This window comes from Anomaloglossus baeobatrachus, chromosome 1 (genome assembly GCF_048569485.1).
Source record: "Anomaloglossus baeobatrachus isolate aAnoBae1 chromosome 1, aAnoBae1.hap1, whole genome shotgun sequence".
Taxonomy (NCBI): domain Eukaryota; kingdom Metazoa; phylum Chordata; class Amphibia; order Anura; family Aromobatidae; genus Anomaloglossus; species Anomaloglossus baeobatrachus.
The window spans coordinates 268,433,565-268,459,619 of NC_134353.1; the positions used below are offsets into that span (position 1 = coordinate 268,433,565).

At 45.7% G+C, this 26,055-nt stretch overlaps 1 protein-coding gene across 2 annotated transcripts in view; it reads right to left on the bottom strand.

The window, feature by feature from the left end:
* Positions 1 to 26,055, bottom strand: part of LOC142311544 (bifunctional heparan sulfate N-deacetylase/N-sulfotransferase 4-like) — a 682,360-nt gene that overhangs the window by 39,142 nt on the left and 617,163 nt on the right. For both annotated transcript variants that reach the window (XR_012754278.1, XM_075350062.1), the window contains exons 10-11: positions 16,920 to 17,094; positions 4,761 to 4,931 (exon numbers count right to left, since the gene is read on the bottom strand). Coding sequence is in view for 1 of the 2 variants with exons in the window: in XM_075350062.1 (XP_075206177.1) it covers positions 4,761 to 4,931; positions 16,920 to 17,094 (346 nt within the window). In the remaining variant the exon portion in view is untranslated. The remainder of the gene's footprint in view (positions 1 to 4,760; positions 4,932 to 16,919; positions 17,095 to 26,055) is intronic.

Genomic DNA, 26,055 nt, shown 5'->3' on the forward strand with positions numbered 1-26,055 from the left:
CAGATGGCCTTTAGGCGGGAAAACACAGAGAGATGAGAAAGGACAGTGAAAGGGAGAGGAGTAGGGAGAGTAACAGAAGAGGAGAGAACGTCTGTCAGGGGTCAGGGGTCAGGGTCGTAGCCCGGACACCCTGTGGCCAGGAGGCAGACGGTGGTGGCCGCCTGCAGGAGCTGGGATTACAGCCGGTGGAACCGTAAGGACCGGGGACGGGTGGTGGCCCGCCGATACCAAACCGGGGAACCAATTGGAAACCGGAGCACCAGGAAGGGTACTCAGACCCAGTACGAGGCCCAAAAGCCACTGGACCGAGTCGAATTAACTGATTGGGGTCTGGACTTCAGGTCCCTTCCCATCCAAGGCCTGACTGAAGACAACAGCCCCCTCAGAGGGATAGTGAGCCACCGCCAAGGCATAGAGATCCAAAGGGTCAGCGTCTGCAGGCAAAAGGGGTTCCTCAGCACACATCAAGCTGGGGAGCAGACTACCGTCGCAGTTAAATCTACACAAAAAGGTGCAGGAGAAAGGTGGAAACCACCAACCTGAAGAAAGGGGAGAAGAGCAGCGGGCTGCGGGCACCGTCCACCATCTTGTTTGGTTTACCAGAGACTCCAGTGTGTCTGTAATAGTGAGAACACCACTGCCCTCGGGCCGCGCACCGCACCGCATCAACACTGCCCTACACCAGCATCCCCAGGAGCGACCCCTCAGGCCCCGGGGCCCTCACCCCCTACCCACGGAGGGTTTAACACCAAATTGCATAACACCATCCCCGGGAGCCTAGTAGGTGGTGACCCCCCCCTTTCAGAGAGGCGGCGGTCCCCTGGGTCTGTGAGAAGCTCGAGCCACCCACCGACGAGCATGGATCCGAGCGGCTCGGCAGCCGGCTGAGCCCCGTGGCGGTACATATACAGCAGTAGACATTTTCTCCTGGATACTGGGGACTATATATTTCTTTGTTGAAAGCAGGAATAACTGATTTTAGTTGTAGAACCATTCTCTATTAAATGCAAATTGCCACAGGTAATATTATGCAGAGATAAATTCCTGCAATCATTAGACATTTATTGAAGTAATATAGTTAATGGAGCATGATGGATTAGAAATATCACAACTGGGTGATTTTACTACACAGTGTGTCAATATAGAAAATAAACATTATGATTAATCACACTATAATGTTTTATTTCATACTGGCACTTTACTGCCATAATATAGTAGCATGAAAATGTGTTCCTCAAAACTAAGGTAAAGAATGTAAACAGGAGAAAGCATCAAGAAAGTTCAGATTATGCAGCTATGGAGCTATGCTTTTATTCAGTATGTGAATGATTTTATAGACCCCAAGCACATAGACCCATACCACTTTCATGTTCTTATACGAGGGGCTGCTGATAAGTCTTTGTCATCTTTTTTTGTTTCTATGGTAACGAGTGTTACATCACATGAAAGCCTTATGTGTCTAATATATGTTTTCAATAGTTTGTGTTTGTTGCATTTGGCAACAGTGTTCTACGCACGTGGGAAAACAAAATGGTGGCGTCTAATACGATATTCACAGCAACTGAGTGCAGAGGAGTGCTAAAATTCTTGTTTCTGCAAGGTAAGTCCTCAAAGGATATTCATGGTGATACGTCACAGACATCGGGGGATCAATGCCCTTCATATTCCACAGTTAAGAACTGGGTTGCCAAATTTAAAACGGGCCACTTCAGCACCAATGATGAGGAACGTCCTGGACGACGGAGAGTGGTTGTTGTTCCGGAGATCATCGATGCCGTGCACAACCTCATACTGGAAAATCTACTAATTTCAGCTAAAGCAATAGCAGACATCATGGGGATTTCCCGTGAATGTGTTTGTGTCATTATCCACAAACATTTGGACATGAGGCCGCTATCTGCAAAGTGGGTCCCCAAATGTTTGACAACAGATCCGAGAAGCATGCGAGTGAAAACGTCCTTGTCCATTTGTCAGCATTTATGGACTGATAAGAACTTCCTGGATTGACTGGTCACTATGAATGATACCTGGAATTATTTGTATGACCCTGAAAACAAGGAGCAGTCAAAAGAGTGGAGGCACAGTTCTCCTCGTCCAAAAAAATTCAGGGTGCAAAAATCAGTCACTAAGGTGATGGAGTCTGTGTTCTGGGATAATAAGGGCATGCTACTAGTGAACTACCTTCAAAAGGGTTCCACCATCAGTGCAAGGTATTGTATTGAACTTTTGGATCAATTGAAGGCCAAAAGGTGCAGCAAGCTGTCCAAAAAAATCGTGTTCCTGCAAATACAAAGCCTACGCTCACCCTGCACAAGCAACCACAGCAAGACTGGCAGAACTGGGCTTCCAGCTGGTTGACAAGCCACCTTATTCACCAGATCTAGCTCCCTCTGACTATCATCTGTTTCCAAACCAAAAGAAACACCTCAAGGATACCAAATTGCACACCATTAATGATGCCATGGCTGCTACGGATGCCTGGTTTGAGGCACAATCAAAATCCTTCTTTTTGTTAGGCTTACAGAACTTGAAATACTGATGTAAGAAGTGTGTTGACATCAGTGGCGAGTATGTGTAATAAATGTAAAGCTTCATCACCCTATCTTGTTTCTTTCTGGGTAAAGGCAAAGACTTATCAGCAGCCCCTTATAGCATCTTGTAAACCTACAACTTCCCTAAAAGGGAGGGTCTCATTGAGAATACAAAACCAAAAAAGGATCCCAGTGATCAATTATACCAGTATATAGAATAAAAGGAAGACCGCTGGTAAGTAAAAGAGACCAAAAACAAATTATATGGTGAAATACACAGAATTTTTAATAATAAAATGTGCGTGACATAAGGACAGACAGTATAGGCGAACAGAGTCTTAAGCTGGTGTCACACACAGCGACAACGACAACGATGTCGCTGCTACGTCACCATTTTCTGTGACGTTGCAGCGACGTCCCGTCGCTGTCGCTGTGTGTGACATCCAGCAACGACCTGGCCCCTGCTGTGAGGTCGCCGGTCGTTGCTGAATGTCCAGCTTCATTTTTTGGTCGTCACTCTCCTGCTGTGACACACACATCGCTGTGTGTGACAGCGAGAGAGCGACGAAATGAAGCGAGCAGGGAGCAGGAGCCGGCGTCTGGCAGCTGCGGTAAGCTGTAACCAGCGTAAACATTGGGTAACCAAGGGAAGACATTTCCCTGGTTACCCGATGTTTACGCTGGTTACCAGCCTGCGCTCTTGCTGCCAGTGCCGGCTCCTGCTCTGTGCACATGTGGCTGCAGTACACATCGGGTAATTAACCCGATGTGTACTGTAGCAAGGAGAGCAAGGAGCCAGCGCTAAGCAGTGTGCGCGGCTCCCTGCTCTCTGCACTGTGACATGTAGCTGCAGTACACATCGGGTTAATTAACCCGATGTGTACTGTACCTAGGAGAGCAAGGAGCCAGCACTAAGTGCGGCTCCCTGCTCTCTGCACATGTAGCACAGCGACGTTATGATCGCTGCTGCGTCGCTGTGTTTGACAGCTAAGCAGCGATCATAACAGTGACTTACAAGGTCGCTGTTACGTCACAGAAAATGGTGACGTACCAGCGACGTCGTTGTCGCTGTTGCTTAGTGTGAACCCAGCTTTAAAGTCGCCAGACACAAAGAATGCACAAACATCACCAGCAGATGGAAAGCCAGCTACTAAAAACGGGGGTCAGATTACAAACAGGCCAAATAGCCAGGAGAAAGAAAGGAAAAGCAAATGAGTCAAGGGGTAGATTACCCATAGAAAGCTTTCCCTAAAACAGTGCCAATAACATGTCATGTAATAAAGTTATGGCAAATTTACCTTGAGACATGTTAAAGCTGTTTAGCAGGCAGGCTGCTGGTGGTGGGCGGGGCCTCAAAAAAAAAATGTAAAGTTTCATCACCCTATCTTGTTTCTTTCTGGGTATAGGCAAAGACTTATCAGCAGGCCCTTATAGCATCTTATAGCCTTCAATTCCACCCAAAAGACCACCTCAAACTGTGGTGCCCTATTTCTGGTTTCAAATTCCCTTATATTCTTCGCACTATGACTAGAGTTGAGCGAGTACCTAACTATTTGTAGTCTCTATATTCATAACGAGTACTATCTATTACTCCCGTATTCATTCCGAATAGAGTGTGCAATGCAAATTAATGGTGAAAAACTCGCAAAGTAACGAGTAACCTAAATTCCATACTATTCGTGCGAGTAGCAAATAGTGCGGCATTCAGGTTACTTGTTACTTTGTGAGTTTTCCCTATTACCTTGCATTGCACACGCTATTCCGAACAAATATGCGAGTATTAGACAGTACTCGTTAGGAGTCTAGCGAGTACGAATAGTTAGGTACATATTCAACTCTATCTATGACACTTCTGTTCTGATAAGACCAGTCCTCTATAAGACTATGTAGTGGTGGTCGTTTCATTGATGTTTTCTTTTCATGAGAATTATTGAAGGCAATTAAGTTATTCTCTATTACATTGTTGTATTTGGATTCACCAGTTGCTGAAGTTTCAAATTCAAATACATGTAGTCTGTCAAGGGTTTAGCAAGAAACTGGAGACTGTAACAACATTGGAGCATATGTACAGGTGGACACATCCATTGGTATTGTTTTACTATGCTGTTTGATTGCCAGTTCCAGTTATCCTACATAAATGTACAATAATTTGGTGCATAGTTACATCCTCTGAATGATAGCAAAGCAAATGTGACTTCTATTGGAGGCCGATGTCTACATTTACATTACCTGTGATGGTGGAAAGTAGGTCAACCATCTTTCTGCATGTGTGGAATACCGGCCTGGGAGAAGGCATCTTTTCTGCAGAGCCTGTAACTCTATGGAAGCTTTGTGATCAGCAGTTATGACTTCATAGAAGTTATATTGCATGGCAGTAGGATCTCCATGAGATCGTTGATGCTAAAGGCAAAATGAAGAAGTAAACCTTAAAAGCTATTGTTCACAAGTTCACAGGAGACAAGTCGCCAGCATAGTACAATAAAGTAAGTAAATTGGGTTTTTAATACATCAACTCTAAATACTAATCAGCCCCAAATTTTTAACACATTGTGAGCTTCCAAATCTGTAATATGCTCATTCTTTTCAGGATTTTTCCTTATGCAATGCCTCGTAATATATTAGAGTGAAATCTGCCGCCAATTGTAGGATGATATCCACGTGTGGCACATGCAAATTTTTTTGTGAATTTTTGCAGATTTGTCATGGCTTTGTGGCCAAATCCTTATTGGAAATTCTCAGTCATGTGATCGTATAAGCCTAAAGGCCGCTTTACATGCAACAACATCGCTAACGAGATGTCGTTGGGGTCACGGAATCCAGCCTTGTTAGCGACGTTGTTGCATGTGACACGTACGAGCGACCGCTAACGATCAAAATTACTCACCACATCGTTGATCGTTGACACGTCGTTCATTTTCCAAATATTGTTGATCTTTTGGGACGCAGATTGTTTGTCGTTCCTGAGACAGCACACATTGCTACGTGTGACACCCCAGGAACACCGAACATCTGTGTTCCTAAGTCCTCCGGTAACGTGGTGGGGTGGGAGTGTCCTTCATGCGGCTGCTCTCTGCCCCTCCACTTCTATTGGTGGTCTTCTGTGTGACGACGCTGTGACGCCGCACGAACCGCCCCCTTAGAAAAGAGGTTGTTCGCCGGCCACAGCGACGTTGCTAGTAAGGTAAGTATGTGGGACATGTACTAGTGATTTTGTTCGCCATGAGCAGCGATTTGCCCATGACGCACAAAGGATGGGGATGGATGCGATCGCTAGAACATTGCTAGAGATGTCGCAGCGTGTAAAGCGCCCTTAAGGCTATGTGCCCACGGGACAATGTGTCCGCGGATTTTGCAGCGAAAAACCTGCGGATTTTTCTGGATTTTCTAGATAAATCCGCAGGTTTTAGCAAGTACAGACACTCCCCATGTTATCCTATGGGACATGGGGAGTGTCTGTGTCCATGCTGCTGTATGTGCGGCTGTAGAACATGCTGCAGATGTCCCGCAGCCGCACGTAACTGCATGTCAATTATTCCTGCTGAAATACCTGCAGAAATACCACTCCTCCACTATGGAGATAGAGGCCGGGACTTTCGCAGGTAAGTCGCATGAATGTCCGCAGGTTTACCGGAGATATTTCGCTGTAATCCCGCAGCAATGGATAGCTGCAGATTCCGGGGATCAGCTGCGGGAAACCTGCGGATGTATCTGCAGATATATCCACGAGTACATTGTCCCGTGGCTACATAGCCTTAGTGGACCTTAAAATAATCTGTTGTTTGGCAAAACAATGGTTATTAATTACATATATTGAAGCTTTCAACTTTTCCACTCATCATTTACATACTAGTCTTAATGAAGGGTGTGCTAGCATAAGATGTGCAAAATGTATTAAAAGGCATGCACCTGTTAATTAATTGTCCCATCTTTCACTTGCCATGCAACGCCACGCTGCAAGAAATACACTTCACTCAGGGACTGGAGGAAATTTAAGTCATTTACACCTCTGTGGTATCAATTATGATGAAGTTAAATTGTCATGCTCCACCTTATTCCCTCCCAGATAAGCTCCATGCAGTTTTTCAAAAGCGGAGTTGGCGGAGCTGACCATGACTGGAATAAAAATGCTAATAGTAATAATATTTTGTACAATCAAAAATTGTATAGCATAGGCATAGTAGGTTCTGTTCAGTAACAGCATGGAGGTATGTTATATAGTGGTATTATTTTAAATATAAGGCTGTGTTGTTTATACATTTGTGATTTTTTTTTTTTAGTTGTTTTTCTTTAGGGATATTCATTTAGATTCTAGCAAACTGACATGGGCCCACGCATTAAGGCAATACAATCTGGTGATTGTGGAGCAACCCAGTTCCAAAACTTGTCCCGTGGCTGATAGGACTCAACTTGTGCCACTGACAATTACAATGGTTTTTAGCAATCCATTCAAATATTATCTATTTGTTTAAAGAACAGGAAGAGGTTAGATACTATCGAAGTAAAGAATGGCTTGTTGACAACAGATTAAAAAAATGATCTTTATTTTGGGAGACATCTCATATTTGTGTACCCTTTAGGGTATACTGTGTACACAGAAAAGCATGGGAGAGGTGTGTGAACATCAAATTTTGTAGTGCCAGGATATGTTTAGTTTGCATCGCTGTGCAGTAGCAGCGGCAGTAGAATGGAGCAGCAGTGGCAGTGCCAAGAACAAAAGTACTGTATAAATGACAAGATGGATAAAGAGGACATAGATGCTGGATGCCGTGATCACTTGGGCCAAGCAAGACACCAATGAGATGAGTATTTGTTTAAAAAAAAAAAGGCAAACAGATGATACAACCAATAAAATTAATGGAATTGGCCATAGGCAAATAAAAGTTAGCACTGATCCATACCTGATTCATTTTAATAAACGTATGGTTTCCAGGTTTGCGTAGGATAACCTGGTCTACATCGAAGTAACAAATCCAATGGTTGTGCTTAAAGGGGTTGTCTGGGACTTTAACATTGATGACCTATCTTTAAGACAGGTCATCAATGTCTGATCGGTGGGGGTATGACATCCAGCACCCTCCCCGATCAGCTGCTCCTGGTGCTGCCGCCAGGTGGAATTATGAACCACAGCTCCATAAACTGAATTGTAACTTTGGCCATTTACTTCACATCCATCTATTATGCATTCAAATAGGGGACAGTTATGCAATAAATACCCGGATGTGGCCACTATACTGTTGACGGAGTTGTGCTGTGCAGCTCCAAAACAGAGTAGTTCCAGCTGGCAGTGGCACTGGGATCAATTGATCCCCGGGAGTGCCAGGTGTTGCTCTCCAACGGATCAAACATTGTTGACCTATCTCACAGATAAATCATCAATTATAAAGTCATGGACAACCCCTTTAACACTCTATTATGGGACACTGAAGGCAGCACATGACAGTATGCCCATAGCAAACTGGGCAAGTTCTTGTCTCTGGTAGTCTGCTGAGCCAAAAGTTCATTGAACAGGAGTTGATGGTATTTCCTTGTGAAAGAACACAGTCCCTGTATGACTGAACCTTGCTGTCAGTGTCAAAGTGGTACAGCAAAAGATTAAGGCTATGTGCGCACTTACCGGATTTTGCCGCGGATTTTCCGCGGATTTGCTGCATGTTTCGCTGCAGAAAATGTTCATAACATCTCTGCAGTGAATCACCAGCAAATCCTATGGAGAAAAAAAATCCTGTGCGCACTAGGCGGAATTTGACAGCTGCATGTTTTGCTGCGGGAATCCCGCAGCAAAAACAAGTGCATGTCACTTCTTTTCCGCACATCGCTGCGGGATTTCACTCCATTGACTCAATGTTAATCATGAAATCCCGCAGGGAATAACGCAGGAAGCAAATTCTGTGCGGTTCACTGCGTTTTCCTGCGTTATTCCCTGCGGTATTTCGCGGTTTACCTCCGGTAATGTGCATCGCTTGTCTGCGGTTTTGCAGGGAAGTGATGTCATTACAGGAAGAGGAAGCCGTGCAGAGTAAACACACACATATCACTGACACAGATAGATATCACAGACATAGAACACATAGACACAGACACATAGAACACACATAGAAAGAAAACGGAAATATAGAAAAAAAATGAACGTGGGCTCCGCTGCATATTTACCTTCCAGCCGAGGTAAGCACACAGCGGCGGGCCGGTATTCTCAGGCTGGGGAGGGAGAGGGGCAGGGATAATGTCCCCCGCCTCACTCCCCCTCCGGCAGCCGAGAATATCAGCCGCAGCTGCCCCGGCACTGTTGCATGCATTATGCGTCAATACCGGAGTGTCCTCGGCTCCTCTTGCCACCGTGTAGCAGTGGTGGCAAGGTAATACAAGGGGTTAATGGTGGTGGATCACCGCCATTAACTCCAGGCTTGATCATGGCAGCGTCTATGTGACAGCTGACATGATCAACCCGTAAGTAAAGTGAAAAAAACAGACACCGAAAAATCCTTTATTTTAAATAAAACAAACAAGCCTCGTTCACCATTTTATTAACCCCCCCCCAAACAAAGCTCCTGCGTAATCCACAGGTCCGACGTCCTGCACTGCTTCCATCCAGCCGCGACTGTCACAGACACAGCGCTGAATGAAAGCAGCAGACAGCAGAGGTAATTACTGGTCATTTCCCACGGCCGGTAATGTGAACTCACTGCCGACCGTGGGAAATGCAGCGATCTGTCCTCTATCTTTCTATCTATCTATCCCTCTGTCTGTCTGTCTATCTATCCCTCTATCTATTCTTCTGTCTATCTACTATCAAAATTAAATGTATTTTTTTTTTTTTTTCCTTCAATGTGCTTTATTGCATTGAATGCAATAAAGCACATCCCAACCTGCACGCGGCAAAACCGCGGCAATACCGCGAATAATACCGCGGTAAAACCGCAGCAAACCGCGGCAAACCGCATGCGGTTTTCGGGTGCGGTTTCCCGCGGTTTTTTACCGCGGGTACGGTAATCTTTGAGAGGATGCGGAATTTTCTCAAGAAAATTCCATTTCCCAGTGCGCACATAGCCTAAATGTCTAATCCATCATGTCAAATATGCAATAGTTTGTCCTGCTGCTGCCTCGGCTACTTATTGTAGCCTTAATACAGACACAGGTGGGAGAGCATTGGCTTTGTGTGGACATTTTTCTTAGTTAGCCATGTGGACAGCAGGCATCTGCTCTTCTAAAGCTTCAATGAGGAGGTAACACAGCAATCCTGGTAGTTTGTCAATTTGGACTCAATTTGGACAGCTTTGAAAAGGTCTAAAAGCATGGCAACCCAATTGTCATTACAATGTTTGATGGTCATAATACGGCTGTTAATCTTTTGTATAATTTTCTGCACCCCACTGTAAGTGTGGGTCCTCATGGCCAGTATTGTCAATGTCATTGTCATTCTCACTTGGGCAGTCTGTTTCCTGCCTGCACTAACTGAATGTCCTCTTGCACATTCACCTCCTGTTGTTCTCCTCTTTCCCCTCCTTCACATCATGCGGCATGTAAGATGAGGATCTAGGCAGGGGATAAATCCTGCATTGTGTTCTACTGGGGAACTTAATACAATTAAAAATATACATAAATAATCAAAGTCAGAATTTTGTTTAAGAAAATTGTATTGACAGAATACCCCAAAATTTTGTTTGCTAAGTTACAGCAATTTTTCCTGTTGTGACCAATCTGCATAGTGGCCCAATTCCTGTGCATGGTCCGACCAGAGAAAGTCCGCACTTTAGATGCCCTGCTAAACCTCCTAATATACAGTATATGCCAGACCTAAAGAAATTTGTGAGTAATCAAAGGCAAGAATTTTATTTAGTTCATTTTTGCCCTCTGCGTCCATCTCTGCAGAACCCAATCCTGTGCCAGGTCATACTTGTGTATTTCATTTTTTTAAAAAAAAATATACAGAAGCAGAGATGTATTAAAAATTAAATGTATGGAACACAATTTAGCTTTATTCTCTAAATGTTTGCACTTTATGACCAGACCTGTGCAGGAGTCCAGTTGTTTGCAGGATCCACCCTGAGGAATTCACACAAAATACAGGTCCTAAAAAATTTTATTCCAAAAAATGAGGTGGGAGCTGAAATTTTAATATTCAGTCCATTTTTGAAAAGAATATTAAGATGCTGCATTTACATTATATCCAGTACATACAGTGACATACTATGAGTTTAGCATAGTACCTCAGTGAGACTTTGGACTATAAGATACACCTGACTTTAAATCACACTCAGATTTGGACAAGAAAAAAATAGGAAAAAAAAATTAATACTTAAACTATCCTGGTGATGTACATTTACTGTGGAATCAACTGAGTGCCTGGCGTTTTACATGTATAATTTTTTTTCATTTCTGCCACTTAAACTCCTTATGCCCAATTTTCAAGCTTACACCATATTAAAAATTTTAAGTAGCCACACTACTTAGGGTACTTTCACACTTGCGTCGTTTGGCATCCGTCACAATGCATTGTGGGACGTATGTAACGGATGCGTTGTAAATAGTGTAATAATAAAGGCAACGGATTCTTATGAAATAACACGTTGCGTTAGTTTTCTTTAGCCGAGAGAGAGCCCTCATTATCACCGTACACACCGCCACTACCGCTCAATCATCACCGCACACACCGGCACTACTGCCCCATCATTACCGCACACACCGACGCTACCGCCCCCATCATGACCGCACACACCGGCACTACCGCCCCATCATCACCGCAAACACCAGCACTACTGCCCCATCAGCACTGCACACACCGGCACTACCACCCCCATCATCACCTCACACACTGGCACTACTGCCCCCATCATCACCGCACACCCCACGGCACTAATGCACCCATCATCACCGCACACACCATGGCACTACCGCCCCCATCATCACTGCACACACCCTGGCACTACCGCCCCCATAATCACCGCACACACGCAGGCACTACCACCTCCCTCATCACAGCACACACCCCGGCACTACCGCACCCATCATCACCGCACACACCCCGGCACTACTGCCCCCATCATCACCGCAAACACCCTGGCACTACCGCACCAATCATCACCGCACACACCTTGGCACTACTGCCCCCATTATCACCGCACACACCAGAACTACCTCAGTGACATCCCCAATCACAGCGCAATTCACTTCAGTTGCTGCGTGAAGCTGACAGAGAGGTCATGTTCTGTGGCAGCTCCTGTCAGCTTCATGTAGCAGAGCTGAAAGCATCGTGGGACCTCTGTGGATTACGTCGGACCTGGAGGTGTATTTGGGGATTTTAATAAAGTGGTGAAAGAGGGTATATTTTTGTCTTTTATTTCAAAAAAAGTATTTTTTCGGGTATATGTGTTTATTTACTTTCACTTACAGGTTAATCATGGGGTGGTGTCTCATAGACGCCTGCTATGATTAACCTAGGACTTAGTGGCAGATATGGGCTGCCATTAACTCCTTATTACCACGATTGTCACCGCACCATGGCAGTTCGGGATGTGCCGCGTAGAGTCCCGGGACTATCGCATCTAATGGATGTGGCAATTCCGGGCAGCTGCAGGCTGATATTTTTAGGCTGGGGGGCTCCCAATAACATGGGGCTCTCCATCCTGAGAATACCAGCCTTCAGCCATGTAGCTTTACCTTGGCTGGTATCAAAATTGAGGGGGACCGCACGCTGTTTTTTTTAATTATTTATTTATTGTACTGCACGATATAGACCCGCCCACTGGCGGCTGTGATTAATTGCAGTGAGACATTTGTCACTCAGCGTGCGGGCGCATTTTATTTCAACCAATCATAGGCGCCAGTGGGAGGGGGAAGCAGGGAAGACGAGATGGAATAATGAGCGGCCGGCATTTTTCAAAATAGAAAAAGCCGCCAGAGCAGTGTGACAGCCGTGCAGCGCTGCACCCGTGATTGGGGAGTATGAGAGAGGGGGTGAGAGGGAGAGACTGACAGAGAGAGATAGAGAGACCAGGAGTGATTTGAAACGATTTAGATCATTCTACTGGACATGCTGAGCATGCTCAGTGGAATGTGACAGAATCCGTCAGCGGATTCCGCTGCTTAGCGCATTGCGGCAGAATCTGCCACCACAGACAATTATTTTTTTAATGACACCAAAAACGCTACATGCTGCGTTCCCTCCGCCCGGCGCTCAGTCAAGATAACGACTCGGCGTCGGCCAGCGGATGCAACACAGACACTTGTGTCACAGTGCGTCGTCAATACAAGTCTATGGAGAACAGCACAGTCCGTTAATGGACTGCGCTATTTTTCATAGCAGCGGATTGCGATGAACGCAAGTGTGAAAGCGCCCTTATAGAAATGCATACTATAGATTTTATATCAAGCAGTCCTGTAATAAACTGATAATCTGTGCCTTTCCGATCCCAAATAAATGAGAGCAGATAAGGACAGCATCTCATATATATCTTAGGGTATGTGCGCACGTTGCGTTCTGGCCTGACAAATAATCTTCAGCGTTTTGTCACTTCATGTGCGTTTCAAAACGCATCCAAAACGCTGCATTTTGGATGCATTTTGAAAGCAGATTGGATGCGTTCTGGATGCTTGCTCTCCCACAGACAGACAGGGAAAAGCATCCAAAACGCACAAAAGAAGTGACATGTTGCTTTTTAGAACGCATCAATTTTGTCAAAAATTTGACATCCAAAACACTGCGTTTTAAAATGCAACGTGCGCATGGAATTAGCTTAATTCTCATAAACTTTGCTGGGGATGCACAATGCATGCATTTACGCTGCAGTTTAAAATGCTACGTAAACGCATGTAAAGACACAATGTGCGCACACAGCCTTAGGCCTCCGCCACACATTCGTGCCGCCGGCACGTGTTTGTCATTTTTTACACGTACCGGCGGCACGGAGACACGTACAGCAATGCTACCCTATGGTAGCAGGCACACACACGTAAAACCACACGGAACGTGTGTCCGTGTGCGTTTGTACGTGTGTGCGTTTTTCAAAGCGCTGACATGTCCGTTTTTTCGCCGGCAGCACGGGTGTCACACGGCCCGCACCCGTACTACACGGGTGTAGTGTGGATGCGGTCCCGTGTGACACGCGCCGGAGAAAACACACGTGTCAGTGAAAAATAAAAAAAAACATTAACTCACCTTCTCCAGCCCTCCTGTCTCTCCCGCTGCTGCCTCTTGCTGCCGACCGCCGCTCATTAATCTCATAGAATATTCACTTCACTGCCTGGCAGCAGCAGCAGCGGGGAGACGGGAGGGCTGTAGCCCGAGGATCAGCACCACGGACAGCAGCGCGGACAGCAGGAAGGACCAGGTGAGTATAATAATTACCGGTTCTACGTGTGCTATCGCGGATAGCACACGTAGAACACACGTGTCCCGCACGTACCAGAGACACGTACTTACCTGCACGCAACACGCAGGGAAAATACGTGTCTCTCGGCACGTGCGTGATTTTCATGTGAATGTGGCAGAGGCCTTATACTGTATGTTGCACAGACAGAGAGTGGAAATGCAGGATATCGCCTTTTGTCTGGCAGACCCTGACTCTTCTGCTTAGTGTAAATCAACTTATCTTCATGTGCTAGTTTTATTTTTTTTCAGCCTGTGCACCAAAGATCCATATTATTAACCCCCATGTGAACTCAAGCTTTCCCTAACTGATAGCAAGCTCAGCTTAGTCTCTCCTGCTCAACACTAATGAGAGAGAGAACTGTGCAGCCTCTTAGCTATCTCAGGCCTGAAACACACATCCGTGAAACACGTGCGTGTTTGGTCCGTTTCCGTGTATACTGGAGACACGGCCAAACGTGCACCAATGTTATTGTATGATAAAAGCTCCACGTGCGTTTTTGATGCATGTCCGTTTGTCCGTGTCCGTGATCCGTACCTGTGTGCGTTTTGCACGGCAGCATGTCCGTTTTCTGCACGCAACACGCAGCACGGACTCAATGAAAGTCAATGGGTCTGTGCGCACGTCCGAGTGACACGGACGCATCTCTGTTTGCTCCCTGTACGTTTTGTGCTTTTTTCATGTGATGTCGGTCTTTTTTCTTTTTCTGTTTCGTTCTCTCCCTCAGTCCGTCGGTCGGTCTCTATGTCTATTGGTCGGTCTCTCTGTCTTATCTGTCCCTCTAGCTGTCTGTCAGTCAGTTCCACCCCCTCTCTCATGCTTACCGTTCCCCGATCTCCGGCGCGGCGCTGCACGGCTGTTATAAAAACTTTGGCAGCTTTTACTATTTTGAAAAAGCCGGCCGCTCATTAATCAATCTCGTATTCCCTGCTTTACCCACCCACCGGCGCCTGTGATTGGTTGCAGTCACACACGCCCACCACGCTGAGTGACAGCTGTCTCACTGCACCCAATCACAGCCGCCGGTGGGCGTGTCTATACTGTGCAGTGAAATAAATAAATAAATAATTAAAAAAAACGGCGTGCGGTCCCCCCCATTTTAATACCAGCCAGATAAAGCCATACGGCTGAAGGCTGGTATTCTCAGGATGGGGAGCTCCACGTTATGGGGAGCCCCCCACCCTAACAATATCAGTCAGCAGTCACCCAGAATTGCCGCATACATTATATGCGACAGTTCTGGGACTGTACCTGGCTCTTCCCGATTTGCCCTGGTGCGTTGGCAAATCGGGGTAATAAGGAGTTATTGGCAGCCCATAGCTGCCAATAAGTCCTAGATTAATCATGTCAGGCGTCTCCTCGAGAAACCTTCCATGATTAATCTGTAAGTGACAGTAAATAAACACACACACACACCTGAAAAAATCATTTATTAGAAATAAAAAACACAAACAAATTCCCTCATTACCAATTTATTGACCCACAACAAAGCCCTCCATGTCCGGCGTACTCCAGGATGGTCCAGCGTCGCTTCCAGCTCTGCTGCATGGAGGTGACAGGAGCTGCAAAAGACACCGCCGCTCCTGTCAGCTCCACACAGCAACTGAGGTGAGTAGCGCGATCAGCTGCTGTCACTGAGGTTACCCACGGCCACCGCTGTATCCAGCGGTGGCCGCGAGTTACCTGACTGACAGCAGCTGATCGCGTTACTCATCTCATTAGCTGCGTGGAGCTGACAGGAGCGGCGGTGTCTTCTGCTGCTCCTGTCACCTGCATGCAGCAGAGCTGGAAGCGACGCTGGACCATCCTGGAGTACGCCGGACATGGAGGGCTTTGTCGGGGTTAATAAATTGGTAATGAGGGAATTTGTTTGTGTTTTTTATTTCTAATAAATGATTTTTTCATGTGTGTGTGTGTGTGTTTATTTACTGTAATTTACAGATTAATCATGGAAGGTATCTTGGGGAGACGCCTGACATGATTAATCTAGGACTTATTGGCAGCTATGGGCTGCCAATAACTCCTTATTACCCCGATTTGCCAATGCACCAGGGCAAATCGGGAAGAGCCGGGTACAGTCCCAGAACTGTCGCATATAATGTATGCGGCAATTCTGGGCGGCTGCTGACTGATATTGTTAGGGTGGGGGGCTCCCCATAACGTGGAGCTCCCCATCCTGAGAATACAAGCCTTCAGCCGTATGGCTTTATCTGGCTGGTATTAAAATGGGGGGGACCGCAAGCCGGTTTTTTTAATTATTTATTTATTTATTTCACTGCACAGTATAGACACGCCCACCGGCAGCTGTGATTGGGTGCAGTGAGACAGCTGTCACTCAGCGTGGTGGGCGTGTGTGACTGCAACCAATCACAGGCGCCGGTGGGCAGGTAAAGCAGGGAATACGAGATTGTTTAATGAGCGGCCGGCTTTTTCAAATTAGAATAAGCCGCCGGAGCAGTGTGAATGCCGTGCTGCGCCGGTGATCGGAGATCGGTGAGTATGAGAGAGGGGGGGACACTTCAGTCACTCAGGGGATTAGCGGTCAACGGTGAATCCTTCACAGGTGACCGCTAATCAGTACACGGCACAAAGACAGAGCCGCGGCATGACAATGAAGTCGGGTGAAGTTCACCCGAGTTCATTCTCATCCCACTACTCTGTCTTCCGACATGTAGTAACGACATTTTGCATCACACACGTACATTTCACACGGACAACACACACACATGTCAGTTATTTCACTCACGCAGACACAGACATTCCACACGCACATACGGCTAGCATACGGGATACACATGCAGGCCACACATACCATAAAAACGGACCTAAAAAACAGAAAACGGACCCGAAAAACGGCCCGTTTTACACGGACGTGGTTTTCACGGATGTGTGTTTCAGGCTTCAGCAAAAGCAGCACAACGCTTATTAATGCTCTATACTATGATTTAAGGTAGCAGCCATAGGGGCATGGCACTGTTGACCTTACTGATTGCGGACTATAAGAACTTCAAAAAAGTCACCATACCTGATACCACGAGTACGCTCGATCAGATGGATCAATAAGAATGGTGATAATCTTTGCTTTTGGTAACAGCGCTGCCACTCTTCTGGGCACTTCCTCTGAATGAAAATAATTTGCACTCTTCTCAAACAGGAAATCTGAGGTTGTGTTGGAAGGGAAAGGGAAAACATCCATATACCTTTGAAAACAACAAAAACTTTGATATTAGTGATAACATTGCAATATACTGTAGCTATGCCAATATGGCTGAAAATACAGTAAGTAGGCTCTTTTGAAAGAACAATTGCATCTACAGTAGATATGTTAAAAAACAAACAAAATAACTATATCTGCTTACATTTCTGTAATCTTGTAGGTCAAAATATGAGGCTTCTCTAGAAAAGGGTTTTTTATAACTATGTAGAGATTGCAGTGTATTTATATGTGTGTGTGTGTCTATGCCTGCGTTTGCATATGTGTGCATATGTTCATAGGGTGTCAAGGGGACAGTATAAAGTATGGTCCTTTGACTTATGTCATGGTTGATTGCAGAGCTCAATGGTAGTGGAAGTGCCACAAATGTAATCATGATGAAGTTAGAGGGTATAAAGCGGGGTTTACACGCAACGACACCGCTAACGAGATGTAGTTGGGGTCACGTAATTCGTGACGCACATTCGGCCTCATTAGCGACGTCGTTGCATGTGAAACGTACGAACGACCGTTAACAACCAAAAATACTCACCACATCGTTGATCGTTCTCCAGTCATTCCTATCCCGATTATCATTGCTGTTGCAGAACGCACGTTGGTAGTCGTTCGTGCGGCAGCACATATCGCTACGTGTGACACCGCAGCAACGAGGAACAACATTGTACCTGCGGCTGCACGCAATGAGGAAGGAAGGAGGTGGGCGGGATGTTCGGCCCGCTCATCTTCGCCCCTCCGCTTCTATTGGGCAGACGCTTAGTGATGGTGTTGTGACGCCGCACTAACCACCCCCTTAGAAAGGAGGCAGTATGCCGGCCACAGCGATGTCGCTAGGCAGGTAAGTAAAAGTGTGACGGGTGTTAGCGATGTTGTGCGTCATGGGCAAATCGCTGCATCGCTGCTGACGGGGGCGGGTACGCTCGCTTGCGATATCACTGCGTGTAAACCCCGCTTAAGAGTTAGCTACTATGGAAATCTACTATAGCAATCTAATGGAGGACAATTGAGCAACAGAATAAAATAATGACTAGAGATGAGCGAACCGGTCCCGGTTCGGCTCGAGGTCAGTTCGCCGAACGGAGGTCCCGTTCGAGTTCGGCTCGTCGAACGTTCGACGAACCGAACTCGAACTGCATAGGAAACAATAGCAGGCAATCACAAACACATAAAAACACCTAGAAAACACCCTCAAAGGTGTCCAAAAGGTGACAAACAACTCACAACACAACACAAACACATGGGAAAGTAACAAGGACATATACTCATGCGAAAACAAAACAGCTGGACAAGGAAAAAGAGGAGGACACACAGATATAGGCATGGCATGCCCTTCTAAAATCATGTAAAACACCGCAAGGTGACTCCAAGCGTAGTCTCCCTTTTTTTCCAAAAATTGGGCCCCACACACACCCACCCATTCAGTGGCAGCACTTGTGCCCTAGTTGTACACTTCACAGCTAGATTTGCATCAAGCACATTCCAAAATACGCCATTCTTATCCGTCCCCAGGATGACACCGGGGTAGGTAGCAAAGTCTTTCCTGATCCCAGCTGTTCATCTTGGCTTCTTTTAAAAACACATCAAGCAAGGGTTACTCCAAGCGGAGCCTCCCTTTTTTCCAAAAATTGTGCCCCACACACACCCACCCATTCAGTGGCAGCACTTGTGCCCTAGTTGTACACTTCACAGCTAGATTTGCATCAAGCACATTCCAAAATACGCCATTTTTATCCGTCCCCAGGATGACACCGGGGTAGGTAGCAAAGTCTTTCCTGATCCCAGCTCTGTTCATCTTGGCTACTTTTAAAAACACATCAAGCAAGGGTTACTCCAAGCGGAGCCTCCCTTTTTTCAAAAAATTGTGCCCCACACACACCCACCCATTCAGTGGCAGCACTTGTGCCCTAGTTGTACACTTCACAGCTAGATTTGCATCAAGCACATTCCAAAATACGCCATTCTTATCCGTCCCCAGGATGACACCGGGGTAGGTAGCAAAGTCTTTCCTGATCCCAGCTCTGTTCATCTTGGCTACTTTTAAAAACACATCAAGCAAGGGTTACTCCAAGCGGAGTCTCCCTTTTTTCCAAAAATTGGGCACACAGACACCCCATCAGTGGCAGCACTTGTGCCCTAGTTGCAAACAGGATGTTTTGATTTGCATCAAGCACATTCAAAAATACGCCATAATTAACCGTCCCCAGCATGACACCGGGGTAGGTAGATAAAGTCTTTGCTGAACCATGACTTGTTCATCTTGGTTCCTTTTAAAAACAATGTAAGCAAGGGTTACTCCAAGCGGAGCCTCCCTTTTTTCCAAAAATTGTGCCCCACACACACCCACCCATTCAGTGGCAGCACTTGTGCCCTAGTTGTACACTTCACAGCTAGATTTGCATCAAGCACATTCCAAATCCACAAGCATTTACTCTCCCCAGGATGACATAGGGGTTGTAAATTCCTTCTGGATCCATGACTTGTTCATTTTGATGAACGTCAGTCTGTCCACATTGTCACTGGACAGACGCGTGAGCTTATCTGTCAGCACACACCCAGCAGCACTGAAGACACGTTCAGAGACAACGCTGGCAGCTGGACACGACAAAATCTCCAAGGCGTAACTGGATAGCTCTGGCCATTTTTCTAGATTTGAAGCCCAAAATGAGCAAGGCTCCATTTGCAAAGTCATGGCATCGATGTTCATTTGTAGATACTCCTGTATCATCCTCTCCAGCCGTTGACTATGTGTCAGACTTGTTGTCTCTGGTGGCCTTGCAAAGGAGGGTCTAAAAAAATTATGAAAAGATTCCATAAAATTGCTGTTACCAGCACCAGATACGGTCCTACTGGTACGTGTAGACTGTTGAAGATGACGAGACCGTCCCATGTTTGTCAAGTTACAACTGGGAGATTCACTCCCTGCACCTGCATGGTTGTTTGGTGGAAAAGCGGATCTAAGATCGAGTAACAGCTTCTGCTGATACTCCTGCATACGTGCGTCCCTTTCTATGGCTGGAATTATGTCACAAAATTTGGACTTGTACCGGGGATCTAATAGTGTGGCAAGCCAGTAGTCATCATCACTTCTAATTTTGACAATACGAGGGTCATGTTGGAGGTAGTGCAACAAGAAGGCACTCATGTGTCTTGCGCAGCCATGCGGACCAAGTCCACGCTGTGTTTGTGGCATAGAGGTACTAACCGTTCTTTCTTCCTCTGACATCTCCCCCAACCTCTTTCAACTGAAATTTGACCAAGGTCTCCCTCATCTGCTGAGTCTTCCATGTCCATGGACAGTTCGTCCTCCATTTCTTCATGTCCTCCTGCACCTTCCTCAACATCTCGCCTGCTACCATGCGCCCTTGTTGATCCCTGTCCCCCATGGTCCCATGCCTGGTGCCTTGGTGATGATGAACGTCTGGACCTTGGTGATGTTGTTGTGTCTTGCGCATATGAATCCTCCTGTAGTTCATCCCCTTCCTGTTGTCCCACCCCCTGACTCCGAATAGTGTTTAGCGTGTGCTCCAGCATGTAAATGACTGGAATCGTCATGCTGATAATGGCATTGTCAGCGCTAAACATATTCGTCGCCATGTCGAAACTGTGCAGAAGGGTGCATAGGTCCTTGATCTGAGACCACTCCATCAGGGTGATCTGCCCCACCTCTGCATCTCGTTGGCCCAGGCTATACGTCATGACGTATTGCACCAGGGCAGGGCGGTGCTGCCACAGTCGCTGTAACATGTGGAGAGTAGAGATGAGCGAACTGGTCCCGGTTCGGCTCGAGGCCGGTTCGCCGAACGGGGGTCCCGTTCGAGTTCGGTTCGTCGAACGTTCGACGAACCGAACTCGAACGTATAGGCTAGAATGGGAGGCAATCACAAACACATAAAAATGCATGATAAATGTACACAAACAGTTAATAAACATTGCCATAACACTTACCGGTCCTCGCGATCCCTTCTGCACTCTGTCTCCTGCCGCTATTCCATCCGATGATCGCTGAATCCTCCCGGTGACCTGCACTGCCAGCAGAGATGCAGGACCTATCGTGACGTCAAAATAGTCATGTGACCAGTCATGTGGCTATTATCTCATTGGCTACAGACTGGTCACATGACTATGACACGTCATGTAGGACCTGCGAGTGCATCTCTCCGGTACACGGTGCACATATGTGTATCGCCGTGTACCGGCGACATGCTCTAGCACACGGTCGACTCCCCGTTCCGTTAGGGACCGGCTGACACAGCCGGTCATTAACGGAGATCACCGTTGCCATAGCAACGCAGTTAGCGGTGACGTCACCGCTAACCGCGGCTCCGAGAGCACCGTTGCTATGGTAACGCGTCTGTCAGCGTTACCGCTAGCAGCCAGCACTGATCACTCACGGAGTGAAGGCTGTACGCTGCTGCACGATTGTAGTGAGCATTGTAGTGAGGATGGAGGTTCCCCAGCCCCAAGTGATGAGCTGGTGAATCTCATCCTTCCTCACTACAATCGTCACTACTACTACACTAGAAAGAAAGAAGACAGAAGAGCAGGATCGTGGAGGGCTGACAGGGGGTAATAAAGATGGAGTCTCTAATGTGTCTGTGTATTTATTTCTATTAAAGTATTTTTTCTCTGTGTGGTGTCTTTTTTTTAACCCTTTATTGGAGATTCTTAATGGCCGGGTCAAACGTGCCTGACATTAAGAATCTCTGGCTTAATACTGGCTGGTAAAACAAAGCCAGTATTAACTCATGATTACCCAACAAGCCACCCAGCTCCAGGGCTGTTGGAAGAGTTGGATACAGCGCCAGATGATGGCGCTTCTATGAGAGCGCCATTTTCTGGGACGGCTGCGGACTGAAATCCGCAGCAGAGGCGCCCACAAACCTCGGGCTAACCTGTGCTGCGGATTCCAATCCCCAGCTGCCTAGTTGTACCCGGCTGGACACAAAAATGGGGCGAAGCCCACGTCATTTGTTTTTTAATTATTTCATGAAATAAGTGAAATAATTAAAAAAAAACGGGCTTCCCTATATTTTTGGTTCCCAGCCGGGTACAAATAGGCAACTGGGGGTTGGAGGCAGCCCGTGGCTGCCAGCTGTACCTGGCTAGCATACAAAAATATGGCGAAGCCCACGTCATTTTTTTGGTGGGCAAAAAACTTCTGCATACAGTCCTGGATGGAGTATGCTGAGCCTTGTAGTTCTGCAGCTGCTGTCTGCTCTTCTCCATACAGACAGACAGCAGCTGCAGAACTACAAGGCTCAGCATACTCCATCCAGGACTGTATGCAGAAGTTTTTTGCCCCCTGAAAAAATTATGTGGGGTTCGCCATATTTTTGTATGCTAGCCAGGTACAGCAGGCAGGTACGGCTGCCCCCAACCCCCAGTTGCCTATTTGTACCCGGCTGGGAACCAAAAATAAAGGGAAGCCCTTTTTTTATTATTTCATGAATTTCATGAAATAATTAGAAAACAAATGACGTAGGCTTTGCCCCATTTTTGTGTCCAGCCAGGTACAACTAGGCAGCTGGGGATTGGAATCCGCACCACAGGTTGGCCTGAGCTTTCTGGGCCCCACTGCTGCGAATTGCAGTCTGCAGCCACCTCAGAAAATGGCATTTTCATAGAAGCGCCATCTTCTGGCGCTGTATCCAACTCTTCCAGCACCTGCCTGCTATACCTGGCTAGCATACAAAAATATGGCGAAGCTCACGTCCTTTTTTTGTAGTTTTTTGGCAAAAAAAATAAAAAATGCTTCCCTGGATTTTCCATTGCCAGTGAAGGTAACACCAAGCAGTGGGGGTTAGCAGCCAGTAGCTGCTTGGATTACCCTTAGCTAGCAATACAAAACATGCAGCGGGAGCCCATATATATTTTTTTTAATTATTTATTTAAATAACTAAAAATAAAATGGGCTTCCCTGTATTTTGATTGCTGGACATCACAGTGCTGTAAAAATAAATCTTTAAAAAAATGACGTAGCGCTCCGCGGTATTTTTGATTTTCAGCGCAGAAAAAGCAGACAGCTATGGGTTGCCACCCCCATCTGCCTGCCGTTACATTGGTTGGTAATCAAAATACAGGGAAGCCCATTAATTTTTTCTATTTAAAAAATAGTTAAAAAAAAAAAATGACATTGGGTCCCCCCATTTTTGATAGCCAGCTAGGGTAAAGCAGACGGCTGTAGCCTGAAAACCACAGCTGGCAGCTTTACCGTGGTTGGGGATCCAATGTGGAGGTCCCCTCAGGCTCTTTTTTATAATTATTTTATAAATATTAATAATTACACAATAAAAGTAGGGTCCCCCCCAAATTGGATCACCAGCCAAGGTAAAGTGGACAGCTGTGGTCTGGTATTCTCAGGGTGGGAAGGTCCATAGTTATTGGGCCTTCACAGCCTAAAAATAGCAGGCCGCAGGCACCCCAGACGTGGCGCATCCACTAGATGCGCCAATCCTGGCGCTTCACCCCAGCTCATCCCGTGCCCTGGTGCAGTGGCAAACGGGGTAATAAATCGGGTTGATACTAGCTGTAAAGTCACCTGAGATCAAGCCCAGCAGTTTGTGATGTCATGGCGTCTATTAGATACCGAACATCATAAACTGTCAGTACTAACAAAAACAAAAAATCGACAAAGGAAATTTATTTGAAAAAACAGTCCCCAAAACATTTCCTCTTTCACCAATTTATTGTAAGAAAAAAAATAAAGGGGTCCCACGACGACTCTGGACCGTCTAGAATATGGGGGGCAGACACTCAGGGAACGTATCCCCCATTTTCTAGGAGTGCGGACCCTTCATGTGAGGAGTGTGGGTGCAATGAATCTGCACTCACTCTCCCCGGGTCCACAGCAGCAGAGTCCATGTCGTAATGGTTGCTACCAAAGCTGCAATGCCCTGCTCATGAGGTAAGGGCATGCCTAATCAGGAGAACTACTGTAGAGGAAACTCTGCTCACTGGTATATAGGTGCTCAGAGGTAATAATAGATAAAATTAGTGAGTAACCTCGGCACTCTAAATCTCCCAGACTAAGTCAGTAAGTCGCAATGGATAGTAATGCAAAATCACTCTTTATTGGTCCATATTAAGAAAAAAAATTTTTTCATAAGCATATATGTTTTTGTCCAAAACAAGTTACAAATGACGTTTCGGCCTGAGCCTTCGTCAGATTGGACTTATCTGCATGTAATCATGAAAAATGACAATAATCAGTATCACATAAGAGTGAGAGAACAATAACATAAACTCGAACAATGTAGAGGTACAATTGGGATGCAGCAAAAAAATTGCAACACAGCAAGAAATGAAACACATGATACAAATGTCATAATACAGTACAAGGACAATATAGTAATGACAAATATGGGGTCAGAGTAGACTTAGACAGCTCTGGTACGGTATGTCAATCATAAAGTAACATGTGCAGTAGGTGTAGAGCTACAGTATGCATGGCAGAGCTAATGGGTAGACCGACCATAGAAAAAGAACGGAGAAAAAGTGGAGAAAAAGTGGAGCATAAGAGGAGAAAAAGTGGAGAAAAAGTGGAGAAAAAGTGGAGCATAAGAGGAGAAAAAGTGGAGAAAAAGTGGAGAAAAAGTGGAGCATAAGAGGAGAAAAAGTGGAGAAAAAAGTGGAGAAAAAGTGGAGAAAAAGTGGAGAAAAAGTGGAGAAAAAGTGGAGCATAAGAGGAGAAAAAGTGGAGAAAAAAGTGGAGAAAAAGTGGAGAAAAAGTGGAGCATAAGAGGAGAAAAAGTGGAGAAAAAGTGGAGAAAAAGTTGAGCATAAGAGGAGAAAAAGTGGAGAAAAAGTGGAGCATAAAAGGAGAAAAAGTGGAGAAAAAGTGGAGAAAAAGTGGAGAAAAAGTGGAGCATAAGAGGAGAAAAAGTGGAGAAAAAGTGGAGAAAAAGTGGAGCATAAGAGGAGAAAAAGTTGAGATTAAGAGGAGAAAAAGTGGAGAAAAAGTGGAGCATAAGAGGAGAAAAAGTGGAGATTAAGAGGAGAAAAAGTGGAGAAAAAGTGGAGCATAAGAGGAGAAAAAGTGGAGAAAAAGTGGAGAAAAAGTGGAGAAAAAGTGGAGAAAAAGTGGAGCATAAGAGGAGAAAAAGTGGAGAAAAAGTGGAGCATAAGAGGAGAAAAAGTGGAGAAAAAGTGGAGAAAAAGTGGAGCATAAGAGGAGAAAAAGTGGAGAAAAAAGTGGAGAAAAAGTGGAGAAAAAAGTGGAGAAAAAGTGGAGAAAAAGTGGAAAAAAAGTGGAGCATAAGAGGAGAAAAAGTGGAGAAAAAGTGGAGAAAAAGTGGATAAAAAGTGGAGCATAAGAGGAGAAAAAGTGGAGAAAAAGTGGAGAAAAAGTGGAGCATAAGAGGAGAAAAAGTGGAGAAAAAAGTGGAGAAAAAGTGGAGAAAAAGTGGAGCATAAGAGGAGAAAAAGTGGAGAAAAAAGTGGAGAAAAAAGTGGAGAAAAAGTGGAGAAAAAGTGGAGAAAAAGTGGAGAAAAAAATGGAGAAAAAGTGGAGAAAAAGTGGAGAAAAAGTGGAGATTAAGAGGAGAAAAAGTGGAGAAAAAGTGGAGCATAAGAGGAGAAAAAGTGGAGAAAAAAGTGGAGAAAAAGTGGAGCATAAGAGGAGAAAAAGTGGAGAAAAAGTGGAGAAAAAGTGGAGCATAAGAGGAGAAAAAGTGGAGAAAAAAGTGGAGAAAAAGTGGAGCATAAGAGGAGAAAAAGTGGAGAAAAAGGGGAGAAAAAGTGGAGCATAAGAGGAGAAAAAGTGGAGAAAAAGTGAAGCATAAGAGGAGAAAAAGTGGAGAAAAAAGTGGAGAAAAAGTGGAGAAAAAGGGGAGCATAAGAGGAGAAAAAGTGGAGAAAAAGTGGAGAAAAAGTGGAGATTAAGAGGAGAAAAAGTGGAGAAAAAGTGGAGCATAAGAGGAGAAAAAGTGGAGAAAAAGTGGAGAAAAAGTGG